Source organism: Neoarius graeffei, chromosome 5, assembly GCF_027579695.1.
Source record: "Neoarius graeffei isolate fNeoGra1 chromosome 5, fNeoGra1.pri, whole genome shotgun sequence".
Classification (NCBI taxonomy): Eukaryota; Metazoa; Chordata; class Actinopteri; order Siluriformes; family Ariidae; genus Neoarius; species Neoarius graeffei.
This window is the reverse complement of record NC_083573.1, coordinates 54,362,878-54,375,973: the sequence shown is the minus strand read 5'-3', so window position 1 is coordinate 54,375,973 and position 13,096 is coordinate 54,362,878. Positions and strand designations below refer to the sequence as shown.

General features: G+C 41.1%; 1 protein-coding gene across 5 annotated transcripts in view; it reads left to right on the top strand.

Annotated features, from left to right (window-relative positions):
* The window catches only part of ano10a (anoctamin 10a), a 58,838-nt gene extending 53,042 nt beyond the window's left edge, over window positions 1-5,796 (top strand). For all 5 annotated transcript variants that reach the window (XM_060922054.1, XM_060922053.1, XM_060922055.1 and 2 more), the window contains one exon: window positions 4,871-5,796. In XM_060922054.1, the coding sequence (XP_060778037.1) occupies window positions 4,871-4,912 (42 nt within the window). In that variant the 3' untranslated portion in view covers window positions 4,913-5,796. The remainder of the gene's footprint in view (window positions 1-4,870) is intronic.
* Window positions 5,797-13,096: the final 7,300 nt, after the last annotated feature.

Sequence of the window (13,096 nt, the reverse complement as noted above, 5' to 3'; positions counted from 1 at the left end):
TAATATGAGCAATAGCTCAATAGATCACAGCAGTTGTGCTGTGTCCTGCACGTCATTGCTCTCATCCATGGCCAAAGCAAAAAACTCGAATTCTGATGCTCTCTCATTCAGCTGGTCATACACGGTGTCCCCCAAATCTTCGGTTCGCCTGGTCATAGTAGGTGCGGAGAGACTCACCGCGTTGAGCGCATCCTTCTTGTCGGGACACGCCTCTTCGGCCACAGCAAGCATGCATACTTTAACAAAGTCCCCATCAGTAAACGGCTTTCCATGGGTAGCTAGTAGGTGAGCTGCCTTATAGCTAGCTCGGACAGCAGCCTGGTTGATCTGGGTTTGGTGAAGGAATACATTCTGTTGTGCAGCCAGTCCGCATTTCATCCTCCGAATCCTGTCTTCTCTTGTTTGCCCTCGCAAACTAGCATACTCTTTGTGGCATAGTTCGAATTACGTGGGAGCCAATGGGAGCTGAGCTCCCATTCCCTCAGGCTCCCATGAAAGAAGCAAACTTAATTTTCTGTGGAAGTCTCTCAAATACGTCATATATCACCATAATAAGATTGAATAACCTATATCACCATATAAATATAAATAAAACTCATTTCATTTCCGATCACCATGCAGCCATAACTTTGTATTGAACGTGTTATTAAACCGCAACATGTACGGCTGTACTTCACCACCACACCACTATGCGCGCAAACTGAAATTTGCAGCCTGCGAAATCGAATGTGAAGTTAAGTCCGAAGAAGACTTGTCCTCTATCTCACAACGATCTTCCTTTGTTTAACAATATATATAATTATATATATATATATACAATATATATATATAATTTGTTTAACTATATATGCAACACCGTGTGTGTGTGCGTGCGTGCGGGCATGCGCGCGCCTGTGTGTGAAAGCTGTGCACTGCAGTGCGCAGGTCCAGGAGAGCGTGTATGCATTGCTTTTTTTTTTTTTAAATAGAGACCCCCATAGGGTCAAATTTATAATTCGAACCCTGCTTTGTGGCGGGTTTCGTAGTGACGACGCAGATTATATTCTTTGAAAACCGGCACACTTTCTTTACATACAAGACAAACTGCATGGTCCTTACACTGAACGAAAAAATAATCGGTGGTCCACTGTTGTTTAAAAACTCTGCACTCTCTGTCAGCTTTTCGCTGACCGCTCGCCATTTTGCTGTCCTGAACACTGACAGTTCTCTGCGCGTGCGCTGCCTATCACTGCTTGATCGCGAGCATATGACGAAAATTCGGAAAATATGAATAGTTCATTTTATAACTAAATATCAATTTTAATTGATAAAATCAACAAAATACAAGATGCAGACATGTTATTATTTGCCAAAAAGCAATTTAAAAAAATAGGCCATGACCACTTTTGGGGATTGCCTCATAGGGCCGGTTCAAGTGATGGGGGGTAGAGGGGCTGGGGGCCCGGTCAAAGGGGGGTGGCGGGCCGGATCTGGCCCGCGGGCCGTAGTTTGGTGACCCCTGTTTTAAAGTAATGGATGTTGTTTCTCTTTACTTAGTTGATCGATTCTTGACATAATATGGAATACTACAGTTGTGGAATAGGGCTATTTTTTATTATTATTATGTACTGTTTGATCTCAAACACATGATGAAGACAAGAAATTGCACTAATTACTTGTACAGTTGTTAATTGAAAAGCATTCCAAGTGATTACCTCATGAAGCTGATTAAGATAATGCCAATAGTGTACAAAGCGTCAAGGTAAATGGTGGCTACTTTGAAGCATCTAAAATCTGAAATGTTTTGTTTTTTAACACTTTTTTTTTTCCAGACAAAATTCCATATATGTTATTTCATCATTTTGATGTCTTCAGTATTGTTGTACAATGTAGAAAATAGTCAAAATGCAGAAAAACCCATGAATGAGTAGGGGTGTCCAAACTTTTGCCTGGTGATGTATGTAAATGTTATCTAGAACTATACAATTATAAATGTGACTATAATCAGATAAAGTTGGACATCTCACTTCAGGATGTGCTGTTATAAGAAAATAATCAACAGTCTCAGGTTGGCATTTACTAGAATACTGTCGAATGTGGAAAACTCACTGTCAAAGACTGTCTTACTGTTGCAAAACCTGAGATAGGACCATGTCTGTTCCATTACACAGATGATTAGAAATGTCAGAAATGTGTTGAGGGTGAATTGGCTGTGGTACTGTTCAGAAATACCATCGCGGAATATACGAGGAGTTCGTTGTAGTAATTTACAGTGAACTAAAGGTTAAATCATTTGAATATAGGCACAATTTGTAAGGCGACTATGATCTATATTAAGCTGTATTGGGTTGTTTTCTGTATTAAATAAAAGCATCAAATGCTTGTATTTATAACTGGTTTTCAGAAAGACCAGAACATCTTTAACCATCCTTTCATGATGAGATATTTAAATAATATTGGTTGGCTTTGAGTGGTATATCAGATATATTCCATTCAGCTAGCATGATACTGAACGAGTCAAAGACGAGTTCAGTATCATGCTAGCTGAATGGAATATATCTGATATACCACAAAAAAAATCCAGCCATTATTATCTCATCTCATCTCATTATCTGTAGCCGCTTTATCCTGTTCTACAGGGTCGCAGGCAAGCTGGAGCCTATCCCAGCTGACTACGGGCGAAAGGCGGGGTACACCCTGGACAAGTCGCCAGGTCATCACAGGGCTGACACATAGACACAGACAACCATTCACATTCACACCTACGGTCAATTTAGAGTCACCAGTTAACCTAACCTGCATGTCTTTGGACTGTGGGGGAAACCGGAGCACCCGGAGGAAACCCACGCGGACACGGGGAGAACATGCAAACTCCACACAGAAAGGCCCTCGCTGGCCACGGGGCTCGAACCCGGACCTTCTTGCTGTGAGGCGACAGCGCTAACCACTACACCACCATGCTGCCCGCCATTATTATTATTATTATTATACATACACACACTTTTTTCATATCAGCATTCTCGAAGGCCAACGCGAGCTTACCTGCGACTCAGTGCTGTTAGTGCAACAGTCCACTTACCTTCCAGCCGGGGTAGTGTTGGCGAAGGCCGATGCTAGTGCAGTCAAGCTGAATAATAATAATATTAGCAGCCCTGTGTAATGTACTTAGTTACTTTTAAAATCAACATCGACAGCTACACACAACGGAACGACCTGGCAGCCAAAATTCTCTCAAAATCTTCCGTTTTTAACGAAGCAAACCTGATGGCTATGTTTGTTTACAAATTGTCGCTCGCTAGCGCAGAAGTTTTACATCTCTTACAGTACGTGTGGCATCATGTTGTCTTGACAACGTGCAATATCATAATATTGCATGCTATCAAACCAAATGAATGGAATGTGTTTATTCCATCGAAAAAGTGTCCTGTATGTATAATAATGTATTCAAATATGTCCCATTCTAGGTGTGTGTGTGTATATTTTTTTATATATAATTTCCATCTATCCCATCCATTATCTGTAGCGCTTATCCTGTGCCAGGGTCGCAGGTGAGCTGGAGCCTATCCCAGCTGACTATGGGTGAGAGGCGGGGTACACCCTGGACAAGTCGCCAGGTTATCGCAGGGCTATTTATCTATCACACACACAAAAATAATAATATAAATAAATTCCCCTCCCCTCATGATTTGTCCTAATTCTAGGGCAACAGTTTGAGCCATCTCACTTTGGGACTTAACTAATTCATTGCGCTGCTCATTGTCTGCTACTCTGATCGTCTCTCGTAATCAATACTCTAATCAGCAGCTCCCAGCCTGCCATGGAAACCGAGCATCTGCTGCAGCTTGGTTAGCACCTTTGGGGAATGACTGCCATCGCTCTTTCGACACTGTTTCATGGAACTTCGTTAAAAGTCATCAGCTTTAGTGAGGGAATGGATTTTATCAGATAACTCCTTATTCATTTGGCTTCATGGGTAGAACCAGAAGAGGCTGGGAATGAAAATAAATATAATTGCCTTCTTCGGAAGCTGGGTTCCAGTTTTCATATTGGCATGTTTTAGTTGTAAGAGAGAACAGCATTTTGTCTGTTAACCTGACACATTCCCACAAACGCACGGCCTGGGTTCCTTACAGCTATTCTGATAATTGCCCTTTTAATATTTTTGAAAAACAGCAACACAGTGGTAGAAACATAGCTTCTAATATTCACTCTGGGGTTTGGCGACTTCTCAAAACACAACGCTGTGAAAGCCACAGTGTCAGCAGAACGTGCCTGCATTGATCTCATTTCTGGCTCGAAAAAGTTAATTGTACATAACACTCCTTCAGTGAGGCTTTAATTTGCTCTGGTTTTCAGGCAGCAGAATTAATAGATTAAGTGTAGCTCAGGCTGTGCCACTCTGGGACGTGTTTCTAATGGAAAGAATGGCTGTATATTTAAAAAGAATTACATCTTGGAAAACCTGCAGGCCTCGTGGGGAGATTTAACTGACTGATAAGGTGCAGTGTATTGCAGTTTTGATTTCCTTTTTGTAAAGAGCATGTGATTTAAGGTGAAAATGTTCAATAACAGGAGTTGTTGCTATTTTAAGGTGGTGTCAGAATGGCGAGCGAGTTATTACTGGTGCTTGTTCTCACCATTATCACTTAGTGTGAATCAATCAAGATCAGTTTGTTCCACAGAATCACAGACTGAACCATGAAGATCAGCAGAAACGTACAAGCTGAAGAGTTGGGTGTTTTCTCCCCCCCTCTAAAGCACATTTAAACAAACAAACAAACAAACGAAACCCAGCAGCATCCACGAGAGCAACAACTCGCTTTAATTAGTTTGATTTGAGCGTAATTATAAGTTTCAGTATTAATACTTTTGCTTGTTTTTGTATTTTCAGAAAATGCTGGAGGCAGCAGAGATACCAAAGACCAATAAGTAACGAGGAGCAATGAGGCCAACAGTGGCACAGTTTCTGATGATGCGGATCTGAACCTGCCTCAGGTGTTTACATACAGTATATCCAATCAAGCATTACACATCACCTACTGCAAACACACCCTCCTGAAAACGTTCTTCACAAACACTGCTGAACTCAAGCGCAAGCTGTAATTCAATTACTGCATGTTGGCTAGAACATCATTTGGAGCTTTTAATTAAGATTTTAATTGTTTTATAAGATATTCAACTTCATAAAGTCAGGAAGTACCCATTGGCCTCTAATTGTAGTAACTGTGGAATTTGGTTATGGAAATTTATAAACAGTTGTTTGCCGAGGCTGTTATTATCTGTATGCTGTACTAACTGACCAGGAATTGCACTTTAGTCTAAACAGTTGTGTACTTGTGCCTGGGCCACGACAAGACTCCAAAAATGACTTTTTTTTTTTGTCTTGGATTATGATTTCTCTCTGAATGTAACTTCAGATCAAGTAAAACATGAGGGATAACAGTTCTGTCGTTGGTTATCTGTATTTCACGTATGACCTCAAGATTGTGTTTCTCCTCAAAAGTACAGGATGTTGAATCATGAAAAGTTTTGAGCAAATTGAAAACCTTTGCGATGGTCTGGTCGGGTAAACCGGCCTGATTTTTATGCCCGTCGTGACGCAGGTGTGAGTATTTTTGACCTGCACACAACAGGGTAAAGGATGTTTTTGCTTTTTCTAAGCGGTATGTGTATTTATTCTCCCATACACTCCTGTTTAACCAAAGACTGAGCAGTGCCTTTAATCACCATTATATCAAAGCCTCCTGTTACTGTTTGTGTGCGTGCACTGTACTTGAAGTCAAATTAAAATAAACGCCTAAACTATTACAGTGATAATGTCTTACTGCATTCATTACCTGCCATACATGTGTTTTTCTAAAGTTGTCTAAATGTTACATGCTTTTATCTGGAACACATTCATGCAATCAGCCAATCACATGGCAGCAGGAGCGCAAGCTATAAAATCGTCCTGATGTACATCAAGAGCAGGGCTTTACATTAACTTTTTGCTCACCAGCCACTGTGGCTAGTGGTTTTCCCCGAGTCACTAGCCACAATTTTTTCACCATGATACGTTAAAGTTCGGAAGATCTAGATTTAATTATGAATGGCAGCGTATAATGTATCTCTACAGTAGCACTCAAGTATTCAGTGCTGTTAAGGCAGCTCCCTGTATGAAAACATGCAACCAGTTCAGACAAAAATATAAACAGTATTCTGTTTATTGAACTCAAATTCAAGCCCCTTACAACATGAAAAATAAAACATTCAGTACAACTGAACTGATTCTAATATTAAAAGTCCAATTCAAAACATTTATCATTGAAAAACATTTGATATGCAAGTATTAATAGTGTGTGTGTACATGTGTAGAGAGAGACATTAAATGTCCTCATTACATTCATCATCAGATGAATCTGAATGGTCCATGAAAAATGGTGTTCGTGACCTGAGGCTTCCAGCAGGCCATACGTTGATAGCTGGGATGAGATCAACTTCTTTACAATCGCATGAACGTTTCTAAACAGCAGCTCCATCCTCTCCACCTCAGCCGACTTCATGACAACCAGGGACTGAAAGCAATGCTGTCCTGTAGTGAACCAGCCGTCTCTGCCTGTTTTGATGTTATAGTAGTAATGTGTGCATTTGACTTTTCGTGGTCCTTTGTAGTTTCGAGTTTAAAATTACTGATGCCTGTCTTTGCCAGACTTTCTAGTCTTCGCAGTACATGGTATTTTCAGTTTTGCTATGAACTAGCCAATCTCACCCGAACTTCCATTTGTCATTGAACTGTCTTATCTTCCTATTAGCGTCTTGTTCATCTCCATGGCCGCAGCCAGCTCTGAGGCCCCTGCGGTCCGGACCTCGGTCATTTTTAAGAGCTGAAAATACATTTGTACGCTAAATATTCAAATGGATAAAAAAAAAACAACATTAAAACGTCTCCGTAAAAAGTGCATGTTAATTATGTTAAACATTGATTCTGTCTTGTGGTGTACGTGGCTCTGAGACCAAGAACACAAAAGCGAATGAGCGTGCGACTCAGCGGAAGAACACAGTGCAGCAGACACAGGGTTTCCATGGTAATCATCAGCACACTCATCAAAAAATTTACAAATTGTTCATTAAATTGACATTTTCGAAGCAGCACAGTTGTAGTCTGCCTTGTTTGTGACTTTAAAAATCAATCATTCGATAAGCCAAAGCAATAGAGTGGAAAGTTTCAACGAATGTTTGCCTTGAATAACTTTCCCTAAAACATGGTGGTATATACTGATGGGTTTTTCGCCCCCCCCAGAATGTATGTGTGTGTGTAGGTGTAACGGATGCCAGATTGTTAATGTATCTTAGTTTCATAGGCTACATGGTTAGGGTACCTTTTGTCCTCATTGCTTGGGCCAGATCAAACCATTAAACAAGCTTAAATTACTCTTGCCACATACATGCTTTTTTTTTTTTTTCAAAAACACCATTAAAAGTAATTTCAGGAATAGATCTCTCGTAATGTGTAATTCACCCCTCTCATTTAAATACGTCGAACATTTTTCGGCACGCGCTTTGCGCATCACGGACCTCGGTGATTTTAAAATGCTGCTCTGGCCCTGATCATCTCTGCCCCTTTTTTCCTGAGCAGCAGGGTTTGAAACTCCAGCGATATGCTGCCACATAGTGCACTTGTCAGTTGGCAGCAACTTTGTTGCTTCGTTCATTAACCGCAGGTTACCGTATCATTGATTTTATTTGAGACATTAACGAACGTTCTAAACAATTAACGTCAATGTTTATGCAGGTGCTCATGGGAGTTGTAGGCACGTAATATTACATTGCAATACGTTTCTTAGATCAGATGCCTTCAGAGAAAACTACAATTAAAATGTCATACCACAGAATAAACCACCCGCCAAAGCCAAATTTTACCCGCATTTGGCAGGTGCTAATGTAAAGCCCTGATCAAGAGCTTCAGTGAATGTGAACATCAGAATGAGGGGAAAATATGACATCTGACTTTGACCATGACACACGTTACTCAAGCTGCCCAGGTTCCTGTACCCACGATAGCCTCAGGTTTGTGTTCTTAGCTGAAGTAATGAAGTACAAGTACTGTACTTAAATACACCGAGTAGCTGTACTTTTTCTTTGGAAACTTATGACTAACTTCACTACATTTAAAAGGCAAATATTGTACTTTTCACTCCACTACATTTCTATCAAGGTCCTCATTACTATGAAGCAGCTTTGAAAGTGGATGCTTTTGCTTTTCTTTTCTAAAACGTGATTTTTTTTTCGCAGGAGACACAGACAGCCGATCAGTAAATCACTAGGGTCATGTGTCCATAGACACTATAAAATCAAGATCAGTGATTTCTCAGTGTTATTTGAGCACGATCAGTCGATGGCAGAATGGAAGGAGGTGGTTGTTCTGGGGAACACGTGCACACCCATGGCTATAGCTAGAACCCATGTTTCAGTTTTCTGAAAGGATTAAAGATTCGTTTCGTTTTAAATGTTTCCCAAAAACGAACCACATCACGGCCTAAAAAACTTGCTGTCCAACCTGCGGAAGCATATTGATGGATGTAAACATTTTATTCCAAGAGAAAACTGGCAACGAAGTTCTCTGTGCTTTTAGAGCTAGCGATAATGCTGTAATAGCTATGCAGTCTGGTTAGTCAAATGACTTTCTATGGATTTTCCTGCCAAGTTGCCATCGACTTGTCCATGGCTAACACATAGCGTAACTGTTTTTAACTAACGTTGTCCAAGTTAACTAGCCAACATGCATAGCTTTAGCTTAGCTGAAATGCTTTCAGAAATATGTTTTAGTATAAACAGAATGTAGAAATCTTGATTTTCTAGTAGTGTTAGCAACCCAACATGTCTTCAAGTTTGAAAAGAGTTTGCTAGCATGTCAGGTGGAGCTTCACTGACTAGCTAGCTTAATGTTAAACCACCATGATGGCACAGCATGTGTTCATTTTGTAAATTCACATTTCTGTCTTTGGTAATGGCACTAGGTTTTGTAAGCATTATGGCAATAATACAACGATGCGTTGACAAATATACTTTTAATACTTTAAAAGTACTTGCTTTTAAAAATACTTAAGTGGGAACGTCGTGGCTCAGGTGGATAAGGCACCATCCCATAAATCTGGGGACCTGGGTTCGATTCCGGCCCGAGGTCATTTCCCGATCCCTCCCCGTCTCTCTCTCCTGCTCATTTCCTGTCTCTACACTGTCCTAGCCAATAAAGGTGCAAAAAGCCCAAAAAAAATACTTAAGTAAAAATTTGACTGTACAACTTTCACTTGTATCGGAGCAACATTTGACCAGTGGGATCTGTACTTAAAGTAAAGTAATGAAGTTGAGTACTTTGTCCACCTCTGACCAGTAGTGGAACCTGATGTGGTCTTCTGCAGTGCCATCCACCTCAAGATAGGACATGTTCTGATATACTTTTCTGCTCACTACGTAAAGAGTAATTGAGTTCCTGTAGACTTCCTAGAACCTCAAACCAGTCTCACGCTTTTCCTTCCTCCCACCCACACAACTGCTGCTCACTGGATGTTTTGTTTTTGCACCTTTCTGTGTAACCTCTAAAGACTTGTGTGCACAAGTCCATGACAATCAGCAGTTTCTGAAATACTCAAAGCATCCAGTGTGACAGCAAATAACAACCATGCCACAGCCAAAGTCATTGAGATCACATCCCCCAGTCAGCTGTGAATATTCCAAGCTCTTGATCGGTATGGTTTTATACGTTATTTGACACATTCATTATCCAATCAGCCAGCACAATCAAACTAGCTTGTGAGGAGGAGTTCTCAAAGTGAGTGGAAAGGTGTTCTGGTTCATTTAACACAGGATTACGCCCTACTGCTACTACAAGCTTTCTTTAACAGTGTATTACATGTGGCTAGTTAGACTGCACAGTTATCAACTGTTGTGCATGGTGTTTAAAATGAGCCAACTTTTAATCTTTCATGTGCAGTCAGACACCTAAGTGATAAGTTACCTGTCTTATACAACTAAATCAAAGTAATACAGTGCTCAGTCATGTAGACTGATTATACAGTGCCTTGCAAAAGTATTCATCTCCCTTGGTGTTTGTCCTGTTTTGTCACATTACAAGCTAGAATTAAAATGGATTTTTGGAGGATTAGCACCATTTGATTTACACAACATGCCTACAACTTTAAAAGGTGCACTTTTTTTTTAAAATTGTGAGCCAAAAGACGAAAAGACAGAAATCTGGAGTGTATTTCACCCCCTTTCGTATGAAACCCCTAAATAAGAGCTGGTGCAACCAATTCACTTCATAAGTCACAATTAGTTGATTAAGATCCACCCATATGCAATCAAAATGTCACATGATGTCTATATAAAAATCACTCTGTTCTGGAAGGACCCTGACTCTGCAACACTACTAAGCAAGCAACATGAAAACCAAGGAGCACTCCAAACAGGTCAGAGACAAAGTTGTGGAGAAGTATAGATCAGGGTTGGGTTATAAAAAAATATCCCAAACTTTGAATATCCCAGGGAGAACCATTAAATCCATTAAAGCAAAATGGAAAGAATATGGCACCACTGCAAACCTGACAAGAGAAGGCCACCCACCAAAACTCACAGACTGGGCAAGGAGGGCATTAATCAGAGATGCAACGAAGACACCAAAGATAACACTGAAGGAGATGCAAAGATCCACAGTGGAGATGGGAGTATCTGTCCATAGGACTACTTTAAGCCATACACTCCAGAGTGGCCAGAAAAAAAGCCATTGCCTAAAAAAAAAAAAATCATGTTTGGAGTTTGCCCAACAGCATGTGGCAGACTCTCCAAAACACATGGAAGAAGATTCTCTGGTCAAATGAGACAAAAATTTAACTTTTTGGCAATCATGGGAAATGCCATGTGTGGCGAGAACACCATCCCTACAGTGAAGCATGGTGGTGGCAGTATCATGCTGTGGGGATGTTTTTCATCTGCAGGGACAGGAAAGCTGGTCAGGACTGAAGGAAAGATGGATGGCACTAAATACAGGGCAATTCTGGAGGAAAACCTGTTTGAGTCAGCCAGAGGTTTGAGACTGGGACGAAGGTTCACGGTCCAGCAGGACAATGACCCTAAACATACTGCTAAAGCTACACTGGAGTGGTTTAAAGGGAAACATTTAAATGTCTTGGAATGGCCTAGTCAAAGCGCAGACCTCAATCCAATTGAGAATCTATGGCATAACTTGAAGATTGCTGTACACCAACGCAACCTATCTAACTTGAAGGAGCTGGAGCAGTTTTGCCTTGAGGAATGGGCAAAAATCCCAGTGGCTAGATGTGCTAAGCTAATGGAGACAAACTCCAAGAGACTTGCAGCTGTAATTGCAGAAAAAGGTGGCTCGACAAAGTATTGACACTTCTTTTTTTTTTTTTTTTTTTTTGGGGGGGGGGGGGGAATACTTACGCACACTTCAGATTTCTGTTTTTTTCATCTTGTCACGATAAAAAAAATTGATAAATAAAATAATGTGCACCTTTAAAGTGGTAGGCATGTTGTGTCAATCAAATGGTGCTAATCCTCCAAAAATTCATTTTAATTCCAGCTTGTAATGTGACAAAACAGGACAAACACCAAGGGGGATGAATACTTTTGCAAGACACTATAGCCGAGGAACCAAGCGCCACCACAGTGATTGTCAGACATACAGTTCCGGCAGAGCTCACCCCTGCCTTTCAGCATTTATTTTACCCCCACTCCGAAGGGGGTGGGGGGTTACTGGTTAACCTCTGTCCATCCATCCATCACACCCTTTTTCTCAGCAACCACAAATCATAGCCACTTGGTACCAAACTTCAGTATACACGGTTCTATACCGTTTTCAGGTCTGTCACACATCAACTTCCTGTTTACTGATTATGTATTTACGAAACATGTATAGCGTGGATTTACAAAGTTTTCATAACATTTCTCTCAGCAACTACAAATCAAATCAAGTTTATTTGTACAGCGCTTTTAACAAACATTGTCGCAAAGCAGCTTTACAGAATTTGAACGACTTAAAACGAGCTAATTTTGTCCCTAATCTATCCCCAATGAGCACGCCTGTGGCGATGGTGGCAAGGAAAAACTCCCTCAGACGACATGAGGAAGAAACCTCGAGAGGAACCAGACTCAAAAGGGAACCCATCCTCATTTGGGCAACAACAGACAGCCTGACTATAATATTAACAGTTTTAACAGGTATAACCCTCAACTGTCCTCATGGGGCCGTCCTTCACAGGAGCGGTGCGATAAAACTCCGACCAGACACAGGGCACCAGGATGGATCAAGCAGGTCCGAGGGGCAGAAGAGGCCAGCATCTCAATCCCAGGATCAACATGTAACTCAGAGGGACAGATTTTTTTTTGGGGGGGGGGGGGGGGGGGGGGGGGGGGAGTCACAACTGCTTGATATTTGGTACAGAGCTTCAGCTTGGGGTTCTATACCGTTTTCAGGTCTGTCGCACATCAACGTCCTTGTTTACTGACAATGTATTTACAAAACAGAGTGGATTTTGACACCATTTCAAGAAGCAAAATGCAATTTCAAAATGACAGTTTAGCAGGATGCTATTTGAAATCCCTGGGGAGAACACTGCGCTTTACTTGTTTCAGGGTTAATTATTTGTTCAAGTCAACATTCATAAGTGTCCTATTCCTTCGATTGCTTGCATTCTGATATAAGCGGGGGGGAAATACGCAAGTGAGCAGTAGCTCACAGTTGATCTTGTTCAGACTGTGGCAGAACACAGACAAGGTGGAACACACCCTATACATGATGACCTCAGTAGGCACTCGGACACTTGAGTAATCTGGCAGCAAACGTTGGTTGTAAATCAGGAGAGGAAACCTTTCAACAGCAGCATTTTGAGGGCTATCACATCATGTTTCACCTCTTCTCTCTTTGCACTGCATGTGCCAGGGCTGAACTCTGCTTAGTTCACAGGACCCCAGCTTAGGCTTTATAAGCAGAAAACCTTCAGGGGAACACGTTCACACAAAAGTAGCTCCTACAGATGACAAGAAAATGAAGGGGGGAAAAAAGCAACAAGATACACGTCTATGTACTGTGAGACTAACAGTGAAGAAATGCATTTGCACC